The sequence below is a fragment of the Plodia interpunctella genome, chromosome 4 (genome assembly GCF_027563975.2).
Source record: "Plodia interpunctella isolate USDA-ARS_2022_Savannah chromosome 4, ilPloInte3.2, whole genome shotgun sequence".
In the NCBI taxonomy this organism is placed as follows: domain Eukaryota; kingdom Metazoa; phylum Arthropoda; class Insecta; order Lepidoptera; family Pyralidae; genus Plodia; species Plodia interpunctella.
Genome location: NC_071297.1, coordinates 9,568,616 through 9,588,406, shown reverse-complemented (window position 1 = coordinate 9,588,406; position 19,791 = coordinate 9,568,616). Strand labels below are relative to the sequence as shown.

The 19,791-nt window shown below is 32.7% G+C and overlaps 1 protein-coding gene across 4 annotated transcripts in view; it reads right to left on the bottom strand.

The window, feature by feature from the left end:
• Positions 1 to 19,791, bottom strand: part of LOC128669198 (hemicentin-1-like) — a 162,715-nt gene that overhangs the window by 12,886 nt on the left and 130,038 nt on the right. For all 4 annotated transcript variants that reach the window (XM_053743820.2, XM_053743821.2, XM_053743819.2 and 1 more), the window contains exons 7-15: positions 18,434 to 18,588; positions 17,315 to 17,459; positions 15,221 to 15,351; positions 12,257 to 12,419; positions 8,195 to 8,346; positions 7,383 to 7,605; positions 2,576 to 2,791; positions 2,047 to 2,175; positions 1,276 to 1,377 (exon numbers count right to left, since the gene is read on the bottom strand). In XM_053743820.2, the coding sequence (XP_053599795.1) occupies positions 1,276 to 1,377; positions 2,047 to 2,175; positions 2,576 to 2,791; positions 7,383 to 7,605; positions 8,195 to 8,346; positions 12,257 to 12,419; positions 15,221 to 15,351; positions 17,315 to 17,459; positions 18,434 to 18,588 (1,416 nt within the window). The remainder of the gene's footprint in view (positions 1 to 1,275; positions 1,378 to 2,046; positions 2,176 to 2,575; positions 2,792 to 7,382; positions 7,606 to 8,194; positions 8,347 to 12,256; positions 12,420 to 15,220; positions 15,352 to 17,314; positions 17,460 to 18,433; positions 18,589 to 19,791) is intronic.

The window sequence follows — 19,791 nt, the reverse complement described above, 5'->3', positions numbered from 1 at the left end:
TGCCTCTTAATCTCTGTGCTGTTTCGACCACTTGCGTGACATATGAAGTCATAGAACTGCAATTTTCTTGTCGTAACGAGATTAAATGTCGTAATAAGGTTATCTTTCTAGAAAAACCCGAATCATCGAACATTGCTTTAAGTTTAATCCACAACTCCAATGTTGTTTTTGATTCCTTTATATGCACGTACAATCCGGGGTCAATAGTTAATACTATTTTCGCCTTGGCTTTGGCATCCTCCAATGGTTTTGACTCAAAACCATTCTCTGGTACCGATTTGATGTAGTTCACCAGATTGTCAAGCACCAACAAATTTTCCACACCGAAACTCCACTCATCATAATTATCGCGCCCTTTCAACTTCGGAATACTTTGAATATAGTTCACAGCCATGTTTACACGAAAAGTCAATAACTTTCGACTGTTTTTTACTAAAATATCACTGTAAAAAAACCGAAATTATGGATATCGCCCATAACCTATTAAAACACGTTAGCTTTTCGAAACAGACTATTTATTTTTTTTTTTTTTTAATACATGACATAGTTGCCAGTAACGAAACATTTTGTTACCAACAAACCAACAAGAATGAGCCAAGAATACTCTTATTAAAATGTTGGCTTAACAGACACATCGAAGTCTTTAAATTAAAAAGCCCTAATGGCCACGATTTCGGAGACAAAGGCAAATATGATAATGAGAGGGATTTTTAATTTTTGAGTTTAGTTTTCAGGTATATTGACATTAAATTAAGTGAATTTTAGGTATTAACTAATAAAATACTTTAACAAATTAGAATAAGATATTTAAGAAAACAATATTAATACTATTGTAGCTATATATAATAAAAGCTTTTTTTGCTAAAAGTATTTTCTAAAAGTATTTCTATCTAGTTCCTACTGTAATGCAATAACCAAATCCGATACTTAATTTGATATCATGTTAATTTATCGATGGTATTATGTAGATATGTGGAGACTAAACTAGATTAAAGTGAAATATATCACAATTTTCTTAAAATTAAAAGGAATATTGTAGAAACTCTTTAAAAATATTTTAACTGCTTCGGTCTACTAGAAACCACGCAGCCACATTTATGAGTGGGTTGCACCAGTCAACTTTGACTTTAACTTTAACCTGCGCAAAACTATGACAAGTACACCGCGCCATTTTACCTAACCGGCGACGACGCGCAGATTAAAGTCAACATCAAAGTGGACTGGTGAAACCTACTCTAAATAATTAAAAACAAATTTAAAAAGTTAAATGTTTACCTTTGCTTAATGGTATTAAGTCTGGGTTCCGCTCATCGGGGCCGTGGGGCGAGATCCGTTTGGGCAAAGTTGTTTTTTGGTTCTTACTCGCCGGCATTGTTACTGTGAAATTTAATTACATGTAATTACAGACGAAAGGACCGAACCCAAAGGGTTAATGAGTTGAACGGAATTAGAATTTTTGCTTTCCTATCCGAATTTTTAGCAAATAAACATCAGTAAAATTCTAACGGGTAGGTATGCTGGACTAAGAGTGGGTTGCACTAGTCAACTTTAACCTTGACTTTAACTTGAACAGAGAAACGTATAGTACGCCATTTTATCTAAACGCGTCGCGTCGCGAGTCGGCGGCGCGCAGGTCAAATTTAACGTCAAAATTGACTGGTGCAACTCACCCCAAGATTTTATTCGTGGTCAAATTTAACGTGAGCTACCTAGCAATGAAATTTAGCGAAAAATTTAAGGAATACTAAATAAACTTTGTTTCGAAAAATCTGTATTAACATATTTTTCTCGAGATATTAAATGTTGATATTTTTTTTCTATAAAGATTACAGCGAATTCTTATGGCGTTTTTGTATGGAATTGTTAACACATCTCTTGAAATTCTTATAAACACACAGACATTTGTACTCAAAAATTACTTCAATACAGCATTTTGTTTATAGAAAAACAATTACATTGAGAAATGATCGCAATCAATCATTACGTTAGACTTTAATTAATTAACTCAAACTTAAACAGAAAAGTTTAAAAATATTATTTACCAACCTTCGTAATCCCTCGCTCTGTGCCTTATCCTCGTAGCAATAAGGGCTAGACATAAAATGAATGCGACTGTGACAGCTGCTCCCATGACTCCGCCAATAGCCCAGTTCACCTCCCAAGCCTCTTGCGCTTCTGTGATAGAAGAATTTTAACCAATGAAGAAATGGACGGTAAAGGAATACCTTTTTACTTCTCATAAAAGTGGAAAATAAACTGATGGGGATAATAGACAGATTGTTCTGGGTCGAATTTTTATGTTCTTTTTCATAAGTGCAATATGTTAATATTATAACAAAAATATTTCGGAAATCTTTTTGGAAACTCAATCGCGTTAATCAAATAAAAAAATTGCATTATAAACGATTAACCTGTAAAGCGTGAACGAATGAAAAGTAATCAATATCACATTAGATTCGAAAATGATCTCGAAAATAGATTCAAATTAATGTAAATATTCCAAGTTGTGTGGTGTTCCACAGCCGATATAAAATGACTAAATTAAAAATCAACTTTACATCATGATGATACATACCAGGTCTAGGAGGTACACTGGGCTTAGTTTCCACAGAAAACGACACGTGTTGCGAACGCCCTCTAGCGTTAGCCGCGTAAACTTTTAACTGCAACTGCCGCTTAGCACCCAACCTTCGAAGATTCCACAAGGCAGCTCCATTACTCGCGTTAACTACGAGTCCATCGCTCCCAAAAACTTCCACTATGTAAACGCTCTGCAAACCCCCTTCGTATCCTAAAAAAATACTGTCCGGTTAGAATCGAGTTGTTGATTTAAATTATAAACGAAACAGATTCCATTTTCAATTATGAGATATTTTTTTTGCGAAAAATAATCTATTCCAATAGATTTTCGCCAGATCATAACTTTTTCGAATAAAAATATAAATTTATACTTATGTTCTATAAAGATAAGATTTTTATTTTTAAATTCGCAGATATATTAATAAAACGGACATTTAATTGTGGATTAAAAAGTGTAATTTGAGTTATAACGGCTAATATCTCTCTTATCCAAGATTAATTTCATTAGTAAGGCTCCACTACCGGTTCGTACCTCTCAACTTAACATAATAGATTCGCCTCGCTTCCTCAAGAACTATTAATACTCAAATGAATTTTTTCTACCGATCAATTTAAAACTTTTTAAAATAACATGTCTGGATAGATATCCAGACATGTTATTTTAAAAAGCTTTCCAGATGGAAAGCCCCAGACATCGACATGTTATCACAATCGCTGCAGACTATAAAAAGTAATTTATTTAAAGCACTGTCATCAGCTTCGTAAAATTAATAACAAATAAACTAGTATGTATTTAATGTATTAAACTATTTACGTACCTAATGTATTGTAATGCGTGAATCAGTTACATCTTCTTATTTGTAATATCTATTATTGTTTTGTATACAACTAAATAGTACCTGTGTTGTCAACAGACTAAACAATATTATGTTCTTCTGTTAAGTTTTCGCCACTGTTTTGTCTGTATCTAATATGTTATTTTTATTGTAATTTTTTTCTTATAATGACGACTGTTTGTGCCAAAATAAATTGAAAAAAAAAACTTTATGCGAGGTCTCGAGTAAGGTACATCTAACGTCATATTCAAACTTTAAAATATGTTTACATGGTTTCATAATAATAAAAATACGCATATAAAATAAACGGTCCTAAACAAACGATGTTATTCTATTGAGAATAACAAACAAAACTGGCGATTTTAAAATTAAAATTAACAATCCAGTATGGAATACTGTTTGACGTCTTGTGTAATTAAGAGCGACACGAATTGGATTGGGAGTGAAAGAGACAGAGCACCCTGGGGACGTCGCCTGATCTGTCACTGGGCGATAATACCAGTCAATTGGCTTTCTATAGAGATCGTATATACTAACATTCATGTATAAGGACTGACCTATTCTTAACTAAGCTTTAGTAGCTGGTCCGTTGGCTGAATAAATAAAATAATGAATAAAATATATTAGGACAAATCACACAGATTGAGCTAGCACCAAATAAAGTTCTAGACTTGTGTTAAGGGATACTAACTCAACGATACTATATTTTATAACATTATACATATATAGATAAACATTCAAGACCCGGGCCAATCAGAAAAAGATCATTTTCCATCATGACCCGACCGGGGATCGAACCCGGGACCTCTCGGCTCAGAGGCAAGCACTTTACCACTTCGCCACCAAGGTTGTCATAAAGAAGTACAAATTAATAAAGAAGTACAACGACCAAAGCCATGGTAAAACTGCAATTGTCATGAAGGGCCCGGCCCCATTGGTCCGTCCTTATACGTTGCGACGACGCAGTGCATTGCTGCTCCTTTATTTTACATAAGTTTTGTCGTTTACGCATCATATAATCTCTACATTGTTTGTTTGTTTTGTAATTTCCTTATGGTATGAAAATAAGTAGGTACATTCAAATTAATATAAAAAAAGATATAATTATATCTTTGTTCTACGTATAGCGACGGAGCACAATGGAGCAATGGGGCCGCGACGACCTGTTATTTCTCGAAGGCAAGCTGAAATTGACCAAAATTTTAACTCCATTAAAGTTTAATCTATCACCTAAGAAGTAGGGGTAATTTGTCACGATCCTATTGAAGAGAACCATTACCATGGATTCGGTAACGTACTTACTGAAACCGTTTGAAAGTTCTATTTCTATTGGTTAATTCCAAGAAACGACCCGACACAAATTCTCATGATTTTAGTTGAGGCAAAATTTAAACGCAAATATTTTTAGGTCATAAGTTCGAATTATTTATTATTTTATTGGGAATTCTGATTACGGTTTTTGATCTAAATTGATATATCTGATTGTTTAATCTAGACAGATAAAAATATATAGGTATTTTGATAAAAAACCTGTTTATGAAATTGAATTGATCTGTGTGATTTGTCCCAATATATATATTTATGAAAGTTCCGCGCAAGCGATTGTAATTGATTGCCAGTCGCCCACGTAATATTCTTCTCTCGCTACCTACCATTCGACACCGTAACAACCTTCTTTCGGCGGTGAAGGGCTATAACAAGGCTAATCCGGGCAACACGTTAAGTTCCGTACACCTAGGAATACAGGGTGTAAAATGTCCTATTTATGTGTCCGAGCACCTTTCTCCGGAATGCAAAGAGCTGTACGCTTTAACCCGAGCGGCTGTCCCTAATAAATACAAATATGTATGGGTCAAATTTGGTAATATATATATTAGAAAAAAAGATAATTCCCCGGCTGTGCATATTAAAAATAAAGATTGTCTTTCCAAAATTAATTAATAAATTGATTATTTATAACCAATTTCAATTTACTATAATTTTATTTATCTATTTTTTTCAATATATATAAATTATTCTCTTTTTTTGTATATGTAATTTGATATAAATAAAAACCTTCAATATGCTTATGTATTATCAGAACGTTAATCGTATGCGTACCAAAACACGTGAACTATATACTAATGTCCTTAATAATGATTATGATATTATCTGTTTAACTGAGACTAATTTAGACATAAGTATTTTTAACGAAGAATTATTTGATATACTTATTATATTATATTTGAAGTCTTACTGTATGCTGATGATGTGAAACTATTCCGTATTATCAACGATATTGATGACTGTCTTAAATTGCAAAAAAATCTAGATAATATCAATGAGTGGTGCTCTCGCAACAATATGCATTTAAATGTAGACAAATGTTTTTATATAACCTTCACAACAAAAAAACTCGCTTTCAGTACGTCTATCATATCAATAATCACTTTTTGACAGAGAAGAGTGTTGCTAAGGATCTGGGTGTATACTTTGACTCAAAATTAGATGTTCGACATCATTTTAATCAAATATCAAAACGTGGATATAAACTTGTCGGTTTTATTTTACGTAGTATGAAATATTTCAAAAAGCCTTTTACTCTGATCTATTTATTTAATGCCTTGGTTAGATCCATACTTGAATATGCCTCTGTCATTTGGTCGCCTTATTACGATGTGCATTCTTTAAATATTGAAAGAGTTCAGAGATGTTTCCTGCTTGTTGGGTTGTTGTCATAAATTTGGATTGAGCCGTATGTTATCATCATATAATGAAAGAGTGGAATACTTTGGGATCACTAAAATGGATAAGCGCAGGCAATTCTTTGCGCTAACATACCTGCACAAAATCATTCACTCCTCCATCGATTGTCCTAAATTATTAAGTTTAATTAACTTCAATGGTCGATCTCGCGTACGTAATCCGCGTATTTTCCGTGTTGAGGTTTACAAAAATAACACCTCGTTTTTCAATCCCATTGTCAGGATGTGTCGAGATTTCGATGAGCTGAGACATGATAACGCTGATCTTGATATTTTTAACCCTAGTCTATCTCAGTTTAAAAAATCTTTAAACATATAGCATTGAATATGTGATTGTCATGATCTTTCTGTTTTTGTATTATATATTTATAGATATTTAAGTATATTTATATTGTTTATGCGTCTTTACTTATATAATATCAATTTATTCTACTGTATAAATTTGAGCTTGCTTACACGAAATTTATTTTGTTCTTCTGTGTATTGAATTATATATAAGTTTGATAATTATTGTTAAGTCAATATTCTATACTATATATTGTCTGTAATCTGTTTGTGTGCCTTTTAAATAAAATAAAAATAAATAAAATAAAATCAGAATATTCTAAGATATTCTAGACTTAAAAACATAGCGAGAAATATTTCGCAAACAGTTCCACGAAAAAGTTTTCTTAGTTTATCAAAATATTTTTAACTACTAGTAACTTTTTTTTCATAATCTAGATAAGTATTTACTTATGTAACAGATACATAGCATAAATATAAATAAATGAATGACTATGTTAAAAAATCAAACAAGTATTTTACAAAAATGTAACTTTTGCCTAAAGCTTTTTATTGTCGTCAGAGATTTCTTAAAACCCATGTCCGTGTTGTAAACGGACGAGGAGTTCCCTCGTTTGTAGCCGATTCGTGCAACACAATTAGGTCATGCTTCTCATAATAATGCATTGTCGTGGAAACTGAAGCGACGTGGGAAATTTAAACTCTGTAGGTCAACTGGAACTTAAAGAAATCTAACTTGCAAGATTTGATTACAGACATAGGCAGGTGAAACTAAATAAAAGCTTTCATTTGATTTTCGTATGATTAATTTGTTTAAGGGTGGGTTTAAAAAGCGCCGGCGTCAGCGGCGCACTGGTTAAAATCAATGTCAAATTTGACGCTGCATATCACCCTAAAACAGACGCCATGATATTTCGTATTTATAATAAGACTTCACCTGGCAGGCACATCAAATCCATGGAGTCATCAGTGAGATTATACACAGTACAATTGGTCGGAGGGTCTGGTCTCGTCGCGGGCAGCAGCGTGTAAATACACGGGATGGTCTGCTGTCCCGCCAAATTTGTCGCGCGACATGACAAAGTCCCGTAATCGACTTCTGACACGGGTGTGTATGTCAGGACCGATTTCCCTTCCTTGGCGTTGACGGTGAACCGAATCTGTAAGGGATTATTGGATTAATAATATATTACACTAGAAAATAAATCTATTTTAATGTATTACACTAGAAAATAACTATGTGAGCATACAAAATCCTGTATGCTCACAGAGTTGGAAACTTTATGCGAAACCCTTCATTATTTACTTAAATTATTTACATCTACTTAACACAGTGATCCGATACATCTAGGTAATGATATTGCCACGGCAAAACAGCAGTTTATACCTATTTTAATTGACCGATTGATGACGTAAAAATGTTCTACAAATATTATTCGTTCCTTTTTTCATAAACCTGTCACACAAAAATCAGAGACGGGTATAAAGGCGTGCGATTTTTTTTCATTTGACATAACATAAATTTATCTGCTAGCACTGCTAACAAAAACTTTATGTATAGGTTTGAACGTACACTGGCATTCACGTACAACATCCGTAAAATATATGATAGACTAGATACGTAGCAGTTGCAGTTGTATAATCACCAGAATATATTCTCTTCGCCTTCGATAATTGTATGTGGTGGTATTTAATAGAACATTCCATTATAACTGGGGTAAAAAAGACAGTGAAATGCAAATAAGTTACCGGGTCGACTTTAATCGAACCAGCTGAGTTGTTAAGGGTCCATTCGAACGTATCCGGTGGGGGGAAGGCATCCACCTCACAGACCACGCTACATGGCTCCTGTAGTGCTGCTCCTATCATCTTTATTTCTTTACTACGGCACAGCGGTTTATCTGCAATCAAATTTAAACTTTAACATCTTTCAAATTGAGTTGTTTATTAATCAGCTATCGGAAAAGTCCTTTTAATTATGAAGGGTGGTGTTAAACGCTTCGGTGCGATCGCTCAGAATAATTACTGGTATTAGTAGAGGGAATTAAGAAAAGTTCGGTGTTAATCGGATTTCTGTAATTTTCAACGCCAAGCACTTGAATACTAAATAATCCGAGCTCCGACGAAAATTAAGCCTATTCAGACAAAAATGGTAATTTTAACATTTACAATATCCCGACTTTTATTGTGAATACGTAATTTGAAGATTTCGGTTACACAATTTGGGGATTTTCTTAAAATACATTTATAATATATTAAAAAAAAACAGAAGTGTTTCTAAGATATTAGAAAATAAATACTTATTTACTTATTATATGAACAAATCACACAGATTGAGCTAGCCCCGAAGTAAGTTCGAAACTTGTGGATAACACAACGATACTATATTCTATAATATATATAGATAAACATCCAAGACTCAGGTCAATCTGAAAAAGATCATTTCCCATGTTGACCTGACCGGGGATCGAACCTGGGACCTCCAATGTAGCAGTCCGGAATGATGACCATTAGGCCACGGAAGTCGTCAATAATTTGCGTAAATACGCCATTGATTTCTAAAATTCGTTCATTAGTAGAACTAGGTACATCAATAAAATTTTAAAACAGATGATACTATATCTGTTTTAATCTGTTTTATTTATTCCAAAAGTTATTGCCGTTTAGCGGGTCTCTCTGTAAGTAAATGTGAAAAAGTGTTTATTTGTTTGTTCTTCTTTCGTCAAAAGGACGCAATAAAATTGATTTTATGTCGTAGAGATTGTTGAACGGTTGGAGAGCGACGTAAGTTTTGCTTCGCGGTCCACCCGCGAGGCAATAGCTAATTCATAATATTAGTGCGAAAATTTGTCTTTCTGTCCGCCATGCTTCCACAACTAGTTCGCTATACTGATTTTAATGAAATTTGGAATTATATATTTATTATATGTATTTTCTAGGTGAGTTAACGTCTGTTTGAAATAATTTTATAGTATTAGAAAAAAACAAATATTTGTATATTTGTTTTTTCTAATGCAATAAAGTTACTTCTTGTGAAATAGAAAGAAAAAAGAAGTACTAACAACGGCGGACTTATCCCATGGAGGGATCTCTTACAATTAACAGTAACAGTCAACAATGTTGTATTAATATATTATTAGTTATAAGTTTGTATCGTTTTTATTTATAGTAATCGTGTAACAGGGTCTATTGTAGGTGCACGTTACTTTTGGATGTTTAATTATTTCTCTATAAATCTTGTGCAATCGTGTAATGCAAGTATTTAAAAAAAGTAAAGGTACACCAGCCAGACTGGCCAGTAAGAGTGCAAAAAAGTATGATGATAAAAGAGCGCGAATTTATAAAATACTAAAAAAATTATGACGCAATAAATATGTCAGTTCAACGACAACAATTTAGATCAAATCAAATAGTATTTGTTAGGAATGTTTTACGTTACTTTGAATCTAAGTTAATTTTAAGTTGTTAAGTTAAGTGAAACCCTTTAAGTATTTGTAACAGTGCAATATACTGTAATCCATTTATGGAACGAAATAAGTATTTCGATTTTATCAGTAAAATTCCTTCCCACTTCTCCCATTTTCTATAATTTTCCCAAAGAAACAACTAACTAGCTCAAATAATCGTACAAGGCTGAAAATAAATAAATAACTTATCACCATAAAACTAACTCTGCTTAAATCGAACTTTGCAAAACCATACTCAATGCCTTTGAAGTTGTGGCAAGCCGTATTTAAAGCTCTTTAGAATTTGCTTAGTACCTTTCTTTGAGGAAAAGATAGTCCGGATTAAGTCGGAGCGCTTCATTCAAGTTTTTCCTTTTAATGTCAATAAATTCTTTTAGTTGGAAGACAATATAAGTAAATTAGCATAAGATTTTTGTGTACCGCACTTAAAAGGTAAAACCGAAAAATCGTTTACTTCTCTAACAAAATTGGTACATAAGTTTCATGCTATTTATGACCTTATAAGTGTTATGTGAGTTATAGTGTGCTCCCGCTTAGACTATTTCAATGAAACAGCGATGCGAGTACATTTGTATCCTATTACTATGATTCTGCTGTCTGTACGTCTGTCATTAGATATCATTAACTGTGACCTGTAGATGCCGTATTTCTGTTGCCGCTTTAACAACAAATACCGAATATAATCAATATCTTAAGAGGCTTTTTAGATGTCCGTACTTTTTGAGAAAGCTATAGACTCTTTCCCTAAAATTTCGTATGTCTAAACTATTAGGGAATCCGCATGTTGGCGATGGCCATATTGACTTAAAACCTCAATAGGTTTTGACGTTTTCTTAAAGAAAAAACTGTATTGACTGTGTCATTCAAAATAAACTATTGGAAAAATAAAGGTTGCTAAAAACTGCTGCATCGTTTAACTCACACAATTGTAATATCATTTGAACCAGCTGACGCCGTCGTCTACACCGCAGGAATCGAGAAAAAAAGAACCTAATAATATTAAAAATTCCAAAGTATGTGAGGATGTATGTGTGTGCGTATGTTTGTTACTCTTTCGTGAAAGCGTTTTTGCGTGCAAAACTCTACTGAATTTTGTTATGAAATTTGGTACACGGGTAGAATGCAATCTGAAATAACAGATAGGGTTTTTCCGAAATTCCCACGGGAGTGAAGCCCAAGGGCACAGCTAGTAGATTATAAATTTCGAAATAAGTAAAAGTTTTTAAATAGATTTGTGAAACATGTCACAGATGCTTTTTAACTTATTATGTCATTTTCAAAAGTAAAAGTTTGTCAAATAAAGTGACCACCCAAAGGGACTTTATTGACCTTACAGGAAATTGGTATTAGTATCTACCTACCTGTCGTACAAATTGATCAATTTGCCGTTATTACGTGGACATTTTTACAGGCGAAGCCAATTAAAATTCAATTTTCGTTGTATACGGTTCTTCACGTGAACAATTTCCTCATAATATTTTGATAATTATATAAAGTTTAGGGCGATTTTTTTTATTACAGTAGCTATTATTGGAAAGTTTGTTTAATTGATTTGATTTGTTAGAAAATTATAGTACCTAAAGTATTTTCGTATATTGAATACTACTTCAGACAGAAATGGAGAAGCGACTTTGTTTTATACTATGTAATAATTTAAGCTTAACATTCCATAGATAGGCGCCAATACATAGTACAGACGGGGTTACGACATACACCTTGCACTAATCGCCACTATAATAGATCTAGGCTTAATAGTAGTGGTTAAACGGCACCATTGGCACCCGTTACAACTACATTAGTGGCATTGGAAACCAATTGCCGGGTCGTTATCTTTCAATCGAATTGATCTTGGGTCGATTAAGATTGAGTTTCAGTTGTAATTGTCACGTTCGCAAAATTTTTCGTCTGTAAGAATCACATTTATAACCAAGGCGATAAATTGGTATTATTTAAGACATTTATTTGGCCAATTTTATTGAAAACGTGAAATTCAAATCAAAATCGTGTGCAAAATTTCATATTTTACGTTGTCTTCTGTACAAATTATTGTAAATTAAATTTCATTCATACAAGAAAATAATTTAATTATCTTTGTTTGTAAAACATGATACACACTAGTATGTTTTATCTCGATTAAATTTAGCACATGAAAATTCTATATTTAGCAAATAATATGTTATCATTATATTTTTAAACTTCCATTGTTTTAAATTTTCAAAGGTTCTTGAAATAAATTCTTAAAGAAATAATTAACTTCGATCTCGATTTGATTTTTTGTGACGATTGTAATGATTACATAAAACAAACACATATGTATCTTTTTATTATTTAATAATTTACTTACAGAAAACTTGTAGATGTAAAGGTTTCGACTGCCCATCGCCTTCCACGTTCGACGCTGTACACGTGTACAATCCGGCCTGATGCCTCGATATGTTTCTTATTGCGAGGTTAGTGTTGCCAGTGAGAATAATCCCTTTCGCTGTGCTGTGCGTGAGCAGCGCCCCCTGCCAAAAAGTAACTAACTAAACATTTGATGAAGCATGTTGCGGATAGTAACGATTATAGTATTTTTTTAATTAATTGAATTTAAATAAAGTAAAAAATGCTGAAGCTGACGTTTACACAAAATGGCGTACTATGCGTTTTTCTGCGCAGGTTAAAGTTAACGGTAAAATCGACGGTGCAACCCACCTTAATACTAATTTTAATTGATTGTCAAGCCTGTGACTGCTACCAATTCATCAGAGTGTTGATTCTGCTAATGTTAAGTAAAATATCCTCTCAATAACTACCATTCAAACGAGATTTTGATTTCTTTTTTGTGTACCTATAGGAAAGGTACTATTCAGGCACCATACTGATTAGTTTGCAGAACAACAACTAGTTTTTCATGTCTGTAATTTTACTTACCACCGGGCAAAGTAAAATTACATATGATTTGTTCGTAAGTAGTTGTTCGCCGCGAACTTAGACCTCGCGAACACAATATTTTTTTTACAAAACTGTGAATATTTCAGAAACAACATAACCGATTTTGTTGCCCAACGACTTTGAAAATTCTATTGACAGATCCTACATACGTCTTAAATTTCATCAAAATCAGACCAACGGTTCGAAATTTGTCGCGTTACAAATAAACAAACAAACATACATACAATACATACATCAGTTGCCGATCACATTGAGACTCACTCTCGCATCTAAGTGATTTCTTGGTTCCCTCTTTAGTTAATAAGCATCAAGGCCCAAAATCGACTTTCCTACTTTTTCTTCTTTTCCACCTCGCACGGTATTCGGAGTCCCTAGTGACGAAGAGGGAGTGACTAGACGGAGAATATAGGTTCAAAATTAAAACACATAATACAAATTTCTAGATTGAAATCGGTCTAAAACCAAAGCCGTAAACTGGTCGTTTTAAACAGCCCGTGTAGCTTAACTATAACTATACTTGCGGTGTGCCACGTGCGGATTCCCACGGCACTCGTATGTAACATTTAGGGTTAAACAATTGTGAATTCATAATGCATTCATTCTTTTGGTCGAGGCGATTAAGGGCTAGGCTTTGGCAGTTGATAGACAATGACAATGAAAGCATTCCAAAGAAACGTAAAGGCCTGTCGTAAAATCACAGAGAAATTTCAAAACACGTGAAGCCGAGAAAGAGAGATCGAATGACCGATGAATTTGAAATAGAAAATGGTCGACTGGGCCAATTTATTGCTACTATTCAAAAAATAAATATCATTACTTTTTTATACACATTACATGCTCTCTATCACATGACAGGGTCAAGACAAAGACAGTTGTCTTTCCTAAAGAGCCGTTTGCACCAGTCAACTTTGACGTCACCTTTAACCTGCGCGGTAAAATGCAAAATGCACCATTTTGTCTAAACGTCAGCAGTCACGTCTTATCCTGTAACCTCAAACAGTTTAACCCTATAACAGTTCTTATTTAGATTGGGATAGTGTTTCTTAGTATATTTGTGCAAGAGATTTCAACAAAGTCATGTGTGGTTTATAATATGCCCCTTGATCTCTTTTTCAATACTGTTTAAATTCATCTTTATTTATAAACACACAGTACTAATTGTCGCTACTATATATTTTGCATTCACATTCTAATTTAATTTTCTATTGCTAGAACCGAACATTCAATCGAACATTTTCTGAGATATATTTTTACAACACAATAGTCACAGTATTTCCATTTCTGACGTTTGATATTTTTCTTTATTTTTTGTGTCAAATGCCGCAGTTGGAAGCATAGTTTGTCTAACGGATTAAAGATTGACGTTGTCCATTGTTACGAAAGGGTTTCATATCTCTCTTTAGAATTTTGATGTTTATAAAGTAAATGTTATAATTGTCTTATGAAGCTTCGTAGATGGGAGAATTTCTATATTCTATTACTCAACATTTAAAAACTGAATTTTGTACCTATTTGGATAAAAAGTGATTTTTCACTAATGTTATTATATTTGCTAGTTGTATGAAAGAGCATCAATTAACATATAATATTAAGTCCGGTTGCTGATTACGAAACGAAGTTGTCCAAACAAACAAAAATGAAATACCAAAACATATCTACTAAATTTTTATTTAAATTTTAATATTATGCCAATATCGAATACAAACTTACTACACATACACACTTAAGCTATTTGTTAAAATTAAAAATTAAAACTAAAATAATAAATATTAAATTAATTATTTTTTAAATAATTAATTAACTATAAATATTACATTTATTATTATTATTAATTAAGTTAATATTTATAGTTATTACTAATTATTATTGTACCTATTTTAAAGTCGAACAAAAAGGCGTTATTCCATTAGAAATAATATAAATTATAACCCAGGAAATATATTTAAATTTTGATGCTTTCAAACGTCATGTAACCAAGGTCCAAATATAATTCCGTCGTGTTATATTAATATTTATTACGCATTATATTTTGTTATAATTAGTATTTTTAAAGCAGATTGGCTGAAAACATATATTATTAAAAATGAAAAATAGTGCGAATGTGAATATTGTTGTAGTAATTATGCATTAAAAATACCCGTAGATAGGGTGTCGTATAAAGCAGCAGCGTATCACTAAAAATAATGTACGATTTAAAATTCGTGTGTCCCAGCCCTCAACTCATGTCTCAGGCCTTAACGTAAACCCTCGTTAGAATCGGTCACATTCATTTCTTGGTGTACAATGTATTTATTGCTACTGCAATATTTCTATTGCATGTTATACATTAATAAAATCAATTCATTGCTGTGTAAACTAGATTTGTATTACTTACGTTGTGTTCCCATGTAACTTTGTAAGCGGGTGGGTTAGCGTCGACTTCGCAAAAAAAGTAAACGTCATCCCTTTCTTCGATGTCGTTCGGGTTCATCTTAGCGCCCAGATGAATCGTAGCCACTGGTACATCTGTAAATATGGTGAAATATTAAACATAAACATATTTAGTTATTTGCATCAGTCAATTTTAACTTGAACCTGCGTAGAAAAACATAAAGAACTACATTTTGTCTAAACAACGGCGGCATATAGATTATAGTTAACTTCAAAGTTGATTGGTGCAACCCAACCTTACTCCTCTTTACTAAGTACAACCATCTATCATAATATACCTGGGGTCCAATTATCGTAAATTTTTAAAAGTATTATAAGAGTTACTGCGTTCATAGAAAATCACACTCTAAAAAGTTCAACTATTTTAATTCTAAATTAACCGTCTCGTAGCGGAAATCGCAGCGGGAAACGGGGAATATAAAGATGACAAAAAATACGCGATAAAAGAATAACTGAAATTTTGCTTCAATTACTTTTAAGAACTGAAATTCACGCGTGCGAAGCCGCGAGCAAAAGATAATAAAATATATTACTCAAAATGTTCTATAAAGAATTTCCAGAAAGGTAACTAATAAAAAGAGCGGTCGTTTTGAAGCCTAAATATTTTCACACATTACCTCGTGAAAATTACAGATTAATAAATAAATATATAAATACATTAGGACAAATCACACACATTGAGCTAGCCCCAAAGTAAGTTCGAGACTTGTGTTATGGGATACTAACTCAACGATACTATATTTTATAACCAATACATATATAGATAAACATCCAAGACCCGGGACAATCAGAAAAAGATCATTTTCCATCATGACCCGACCGGGGATCGAACCCGGGACCTCTCTGTTCAGAGGCAAGCACTTTACCATTGCGCCACCGAGGTCGTCTTTGAAAGTTAATTGAAAATACATAAACCGCCACAGATTGATCTTTTGATTTTCGATTGACTTATATATTTGTATAATTGTTTCCCAAAGTTACACAGAAACTTTGTATCGTTTGACATCCAACGAGAAAACTTTAATTTCATGAATATAAATGTATTGTTTCCAATACAGTTTTATTATTTTTCAATTAGCTATCCTCCAACTAGTCAAATCGGACAATTTTTTGTAATGTCAAAAACTAAATTTCATGATTTTGGAGTCATTAAGCATTCAAGAAAAAATATTAAATCTCGTAATTAACCAAACTGAATATTATTATGCATTTATTTAATACAATTTGAAATATCCACAACATGCTTCATCAGAAAGTGTACAGAAATGCATCCGCCAAACGCTTGGTCAAATATTTTATTAATTTAACAGGCCACCCCGCATCATACCTAGCCCAAAAGTTCCCATTATACTGATCAATCAATGTGACATTTAATTAATATATTTTGTATTACGAATTTAAATTAATTTGATTTTATACCCAAGTAATCAAGTACCCAATTACAGTTGTTAATTTCGTTCTTTTTGGTTACAAAAATACCTCTATTATAACAAATTTCAAGAAGTAAATATCTGCTCATATTCCAGTTGAAAAATATACTTGGTAGAAAGAGAAATAAAACTAAAGTTATTTTGAGTATACTTTGCGTAATTAAGTAAACTCTAGGATCAACAAACTTTCCGTTTAGATAACCTCGGCTTCGTTTTAAAGAGAAAATGATAGTATATTTTAAATTTAACTTAATTTTATTAATGCATTTTCGTGGTTTTATTTTTTATGTAACCGGAACGTTGGAAAGGATTTCTAATATTCTTATTATAGAAAAACTAAGGTTTCAAAGCGATACGTTGCTTTGATTCCCGGATATTGATAATAATAAGTTATGAACGCAAAAGCTAATCCTTAATATTATAAATGCGAAAGTTTGTGAGCATGTGTGTATGTATGTTTGTTTACTCTTTCACGCAAAATTACTGAACCGATTGTTATGAAATTTGGTACACGGGTAGAGTGTAACCTGGAATAACACATATGATACTTTTTATCCCGAAATTCCCACGGGAGCGAAACTAAATACAAGCTTAAAAAATATATTTACAGTAAATATTCAAAGGTAGTTTGCTCTCTATAGTACACTTGTTGAACTTGGAATGCTCAGCTCTGCAAGCGAGGATTTGTCCGTTGTACTCCTTCATCGGCGTCCATTGCAGTAATGACTGTGTTTCATTGCCTTCTTCCATTTCCTAATAAAAAGACAAATTGCTTTTTCATAAAACACATTTCATGCCTGCTCCATATATTACGAACGTTACTGTTATAGGTAATTGCGATTTAGAATAAAGTAATAATGACTTTCGTTATCATTATTATCATGATTTAAGAACGTCGTTCTTGTCGGTGAAGTTCCTTCTATCTCTTTCTATCCTCAGCCATTGATTTGACCTCCCTGTACGACATCAATCTTGCTGTCTCCTTCTATATTGACCAAATAACTTTCATATTCAGTCATAAACAAATTAATCAATCCAAAGGAAATAAAAACAAAATCTTTCAACAATTCATGTTATTTAAACTATAGTGCGGTCAACACGCCAGGATTTTTGGAAACAACAAAATTTTCACACGAACCTCCGTCGACGACGAAACAAATTATCGTTGGAGTTTTATAGACCACTTTCGTGTAGATGAACTATTTGCGGCATTACGACGTTGCAATGTAAGGCTTAAACGACACCTACCTCACTCAGTCAGCCAATATACTTAAAATGGGTTAAAACCCGCTTTTAGTATTAACCTGGATAGACTTTGAAGTGAAATAGTTTCATCTTTCACGTCTTATGTTTGAAAATACTTTTAATACATGTAACTTTATTATTATTAAAATATTTACGAATGCTAGATTCACAATTCTTCCTTTGAGTTCTTATATACGGCATATTACACACCAAGTAATCCATACTAATATTATAAATGCGAAAGTCTGTCTGTTCCACTTTCACGGCTAAACCGCTGTACCGATATTGATGAAATTTGGTATGCATATAGTTAAAGCGGGGGTCTTTAAACATAGGCTATATTTGTTTTGCAAATTTAACCCCCCAAATTACCACAATGGGGGTGAAAATTTGTATGAAAATCGTGTCTGTTTCGCTTTCACAAAGAACCGTAGGACCATAACTTATCAAGTAAATTTAAGGATAGCAATTCAGGGCATTACCCTATGATTAGTAATAGACTCCAGCTTCTTTCCACCAAGCCACCAGCTTACTGTCGCTGGCGGCCGCGCCCCAGTGGATCTGCACCATAATTCAGTCTTCCTTCCATGTGATAACGGCTGTTCTCTTGAAAGTATTTCCACCAATAGCGGCCTCACTGTTAAAAAAATATATATTTTTGAATAAATCTTGAAGATTCGACATTGTATTCATTCAGATCATAATTTTTACTTTATGTGCATATTATATCTGTAAATCTATATATAAATATAAATAAATCTCCTCGGGAATGCTATTGTTGTCTATCAGCTGATAGTGCTGTGTGTTAATATGATAATACAAAAAAGATCACTGACAAACAATTTATGAATCCAAATTAATAATCTACGATCCCGTGCCGTAAGATATATATTTTTCTAGGGAAAAACAGACAAATATTTGTCGTGTTCACAAGGAAAGCAGAATGAAATCGTCAGTAGTATTTTGCTACATATAACGTAGAATATAAATATTGTTATTATCAAACCGAATCAAGATCTCTGTGTTCATAAAACTTTAAATTTTATTTTTAATCCAACTAATACTATAAATGCGAAAATTTGTGAGGACGTTATGCTTGATACTCTTTCACGCAAAATCTACTGGGCTGATTGTTATGAAATTTGGCACACTAGTAGAATATAACCTGGAATAACACATAAGATACTTTTTATCCTGAAATTCTTACTTACGGGTGCGAAGCCCCGGGTAGCGGACACTAGTTTGTTTATATTTCTATAAAAACACGATTTATATACGTCAAAAATTTTACATTAAATACTACCGAATATATCTCTTTTTGAGACTTATATTATTTAGGTTAATAGCTCAATTTTCTTCACTGTCATCAACATTTCCAAATTTAAATAATATAGGAAAGAAAAGTATTTCTAAAACTGTTTCTGAATTAAGTATAAGGTACAAATGATTGATGGTATTGCCTACACTCTCACATGTTTAAAACCTGTAATAAAAACTGTATTATGGCGACAAAACTTAAAAATAGAGGTGTCCATATTATTTTTTTATAGAAAATTGTATTTTAAAAGCAATTTACATCTAATAAGGTGTAGTGATAACAACGATCAAAACAGATACAAAAAATGGGAATAGAACCAGGTATCGGACATACCTGGTTCTATTCCCATTTTTTGTATCTGTTTTTCCTTAGAATATAGAAATCTGTAATAGAAAATATAGCGCGTGTGTGTTTTTAGATTTAATATAAGTGTGTCAGTCCTTATTCTGGATTAACACTGCATACAAATATTTGTGAACACAGGTACAAGTATTTGGCTGTGCTGGGAATAGAACCCGGAAT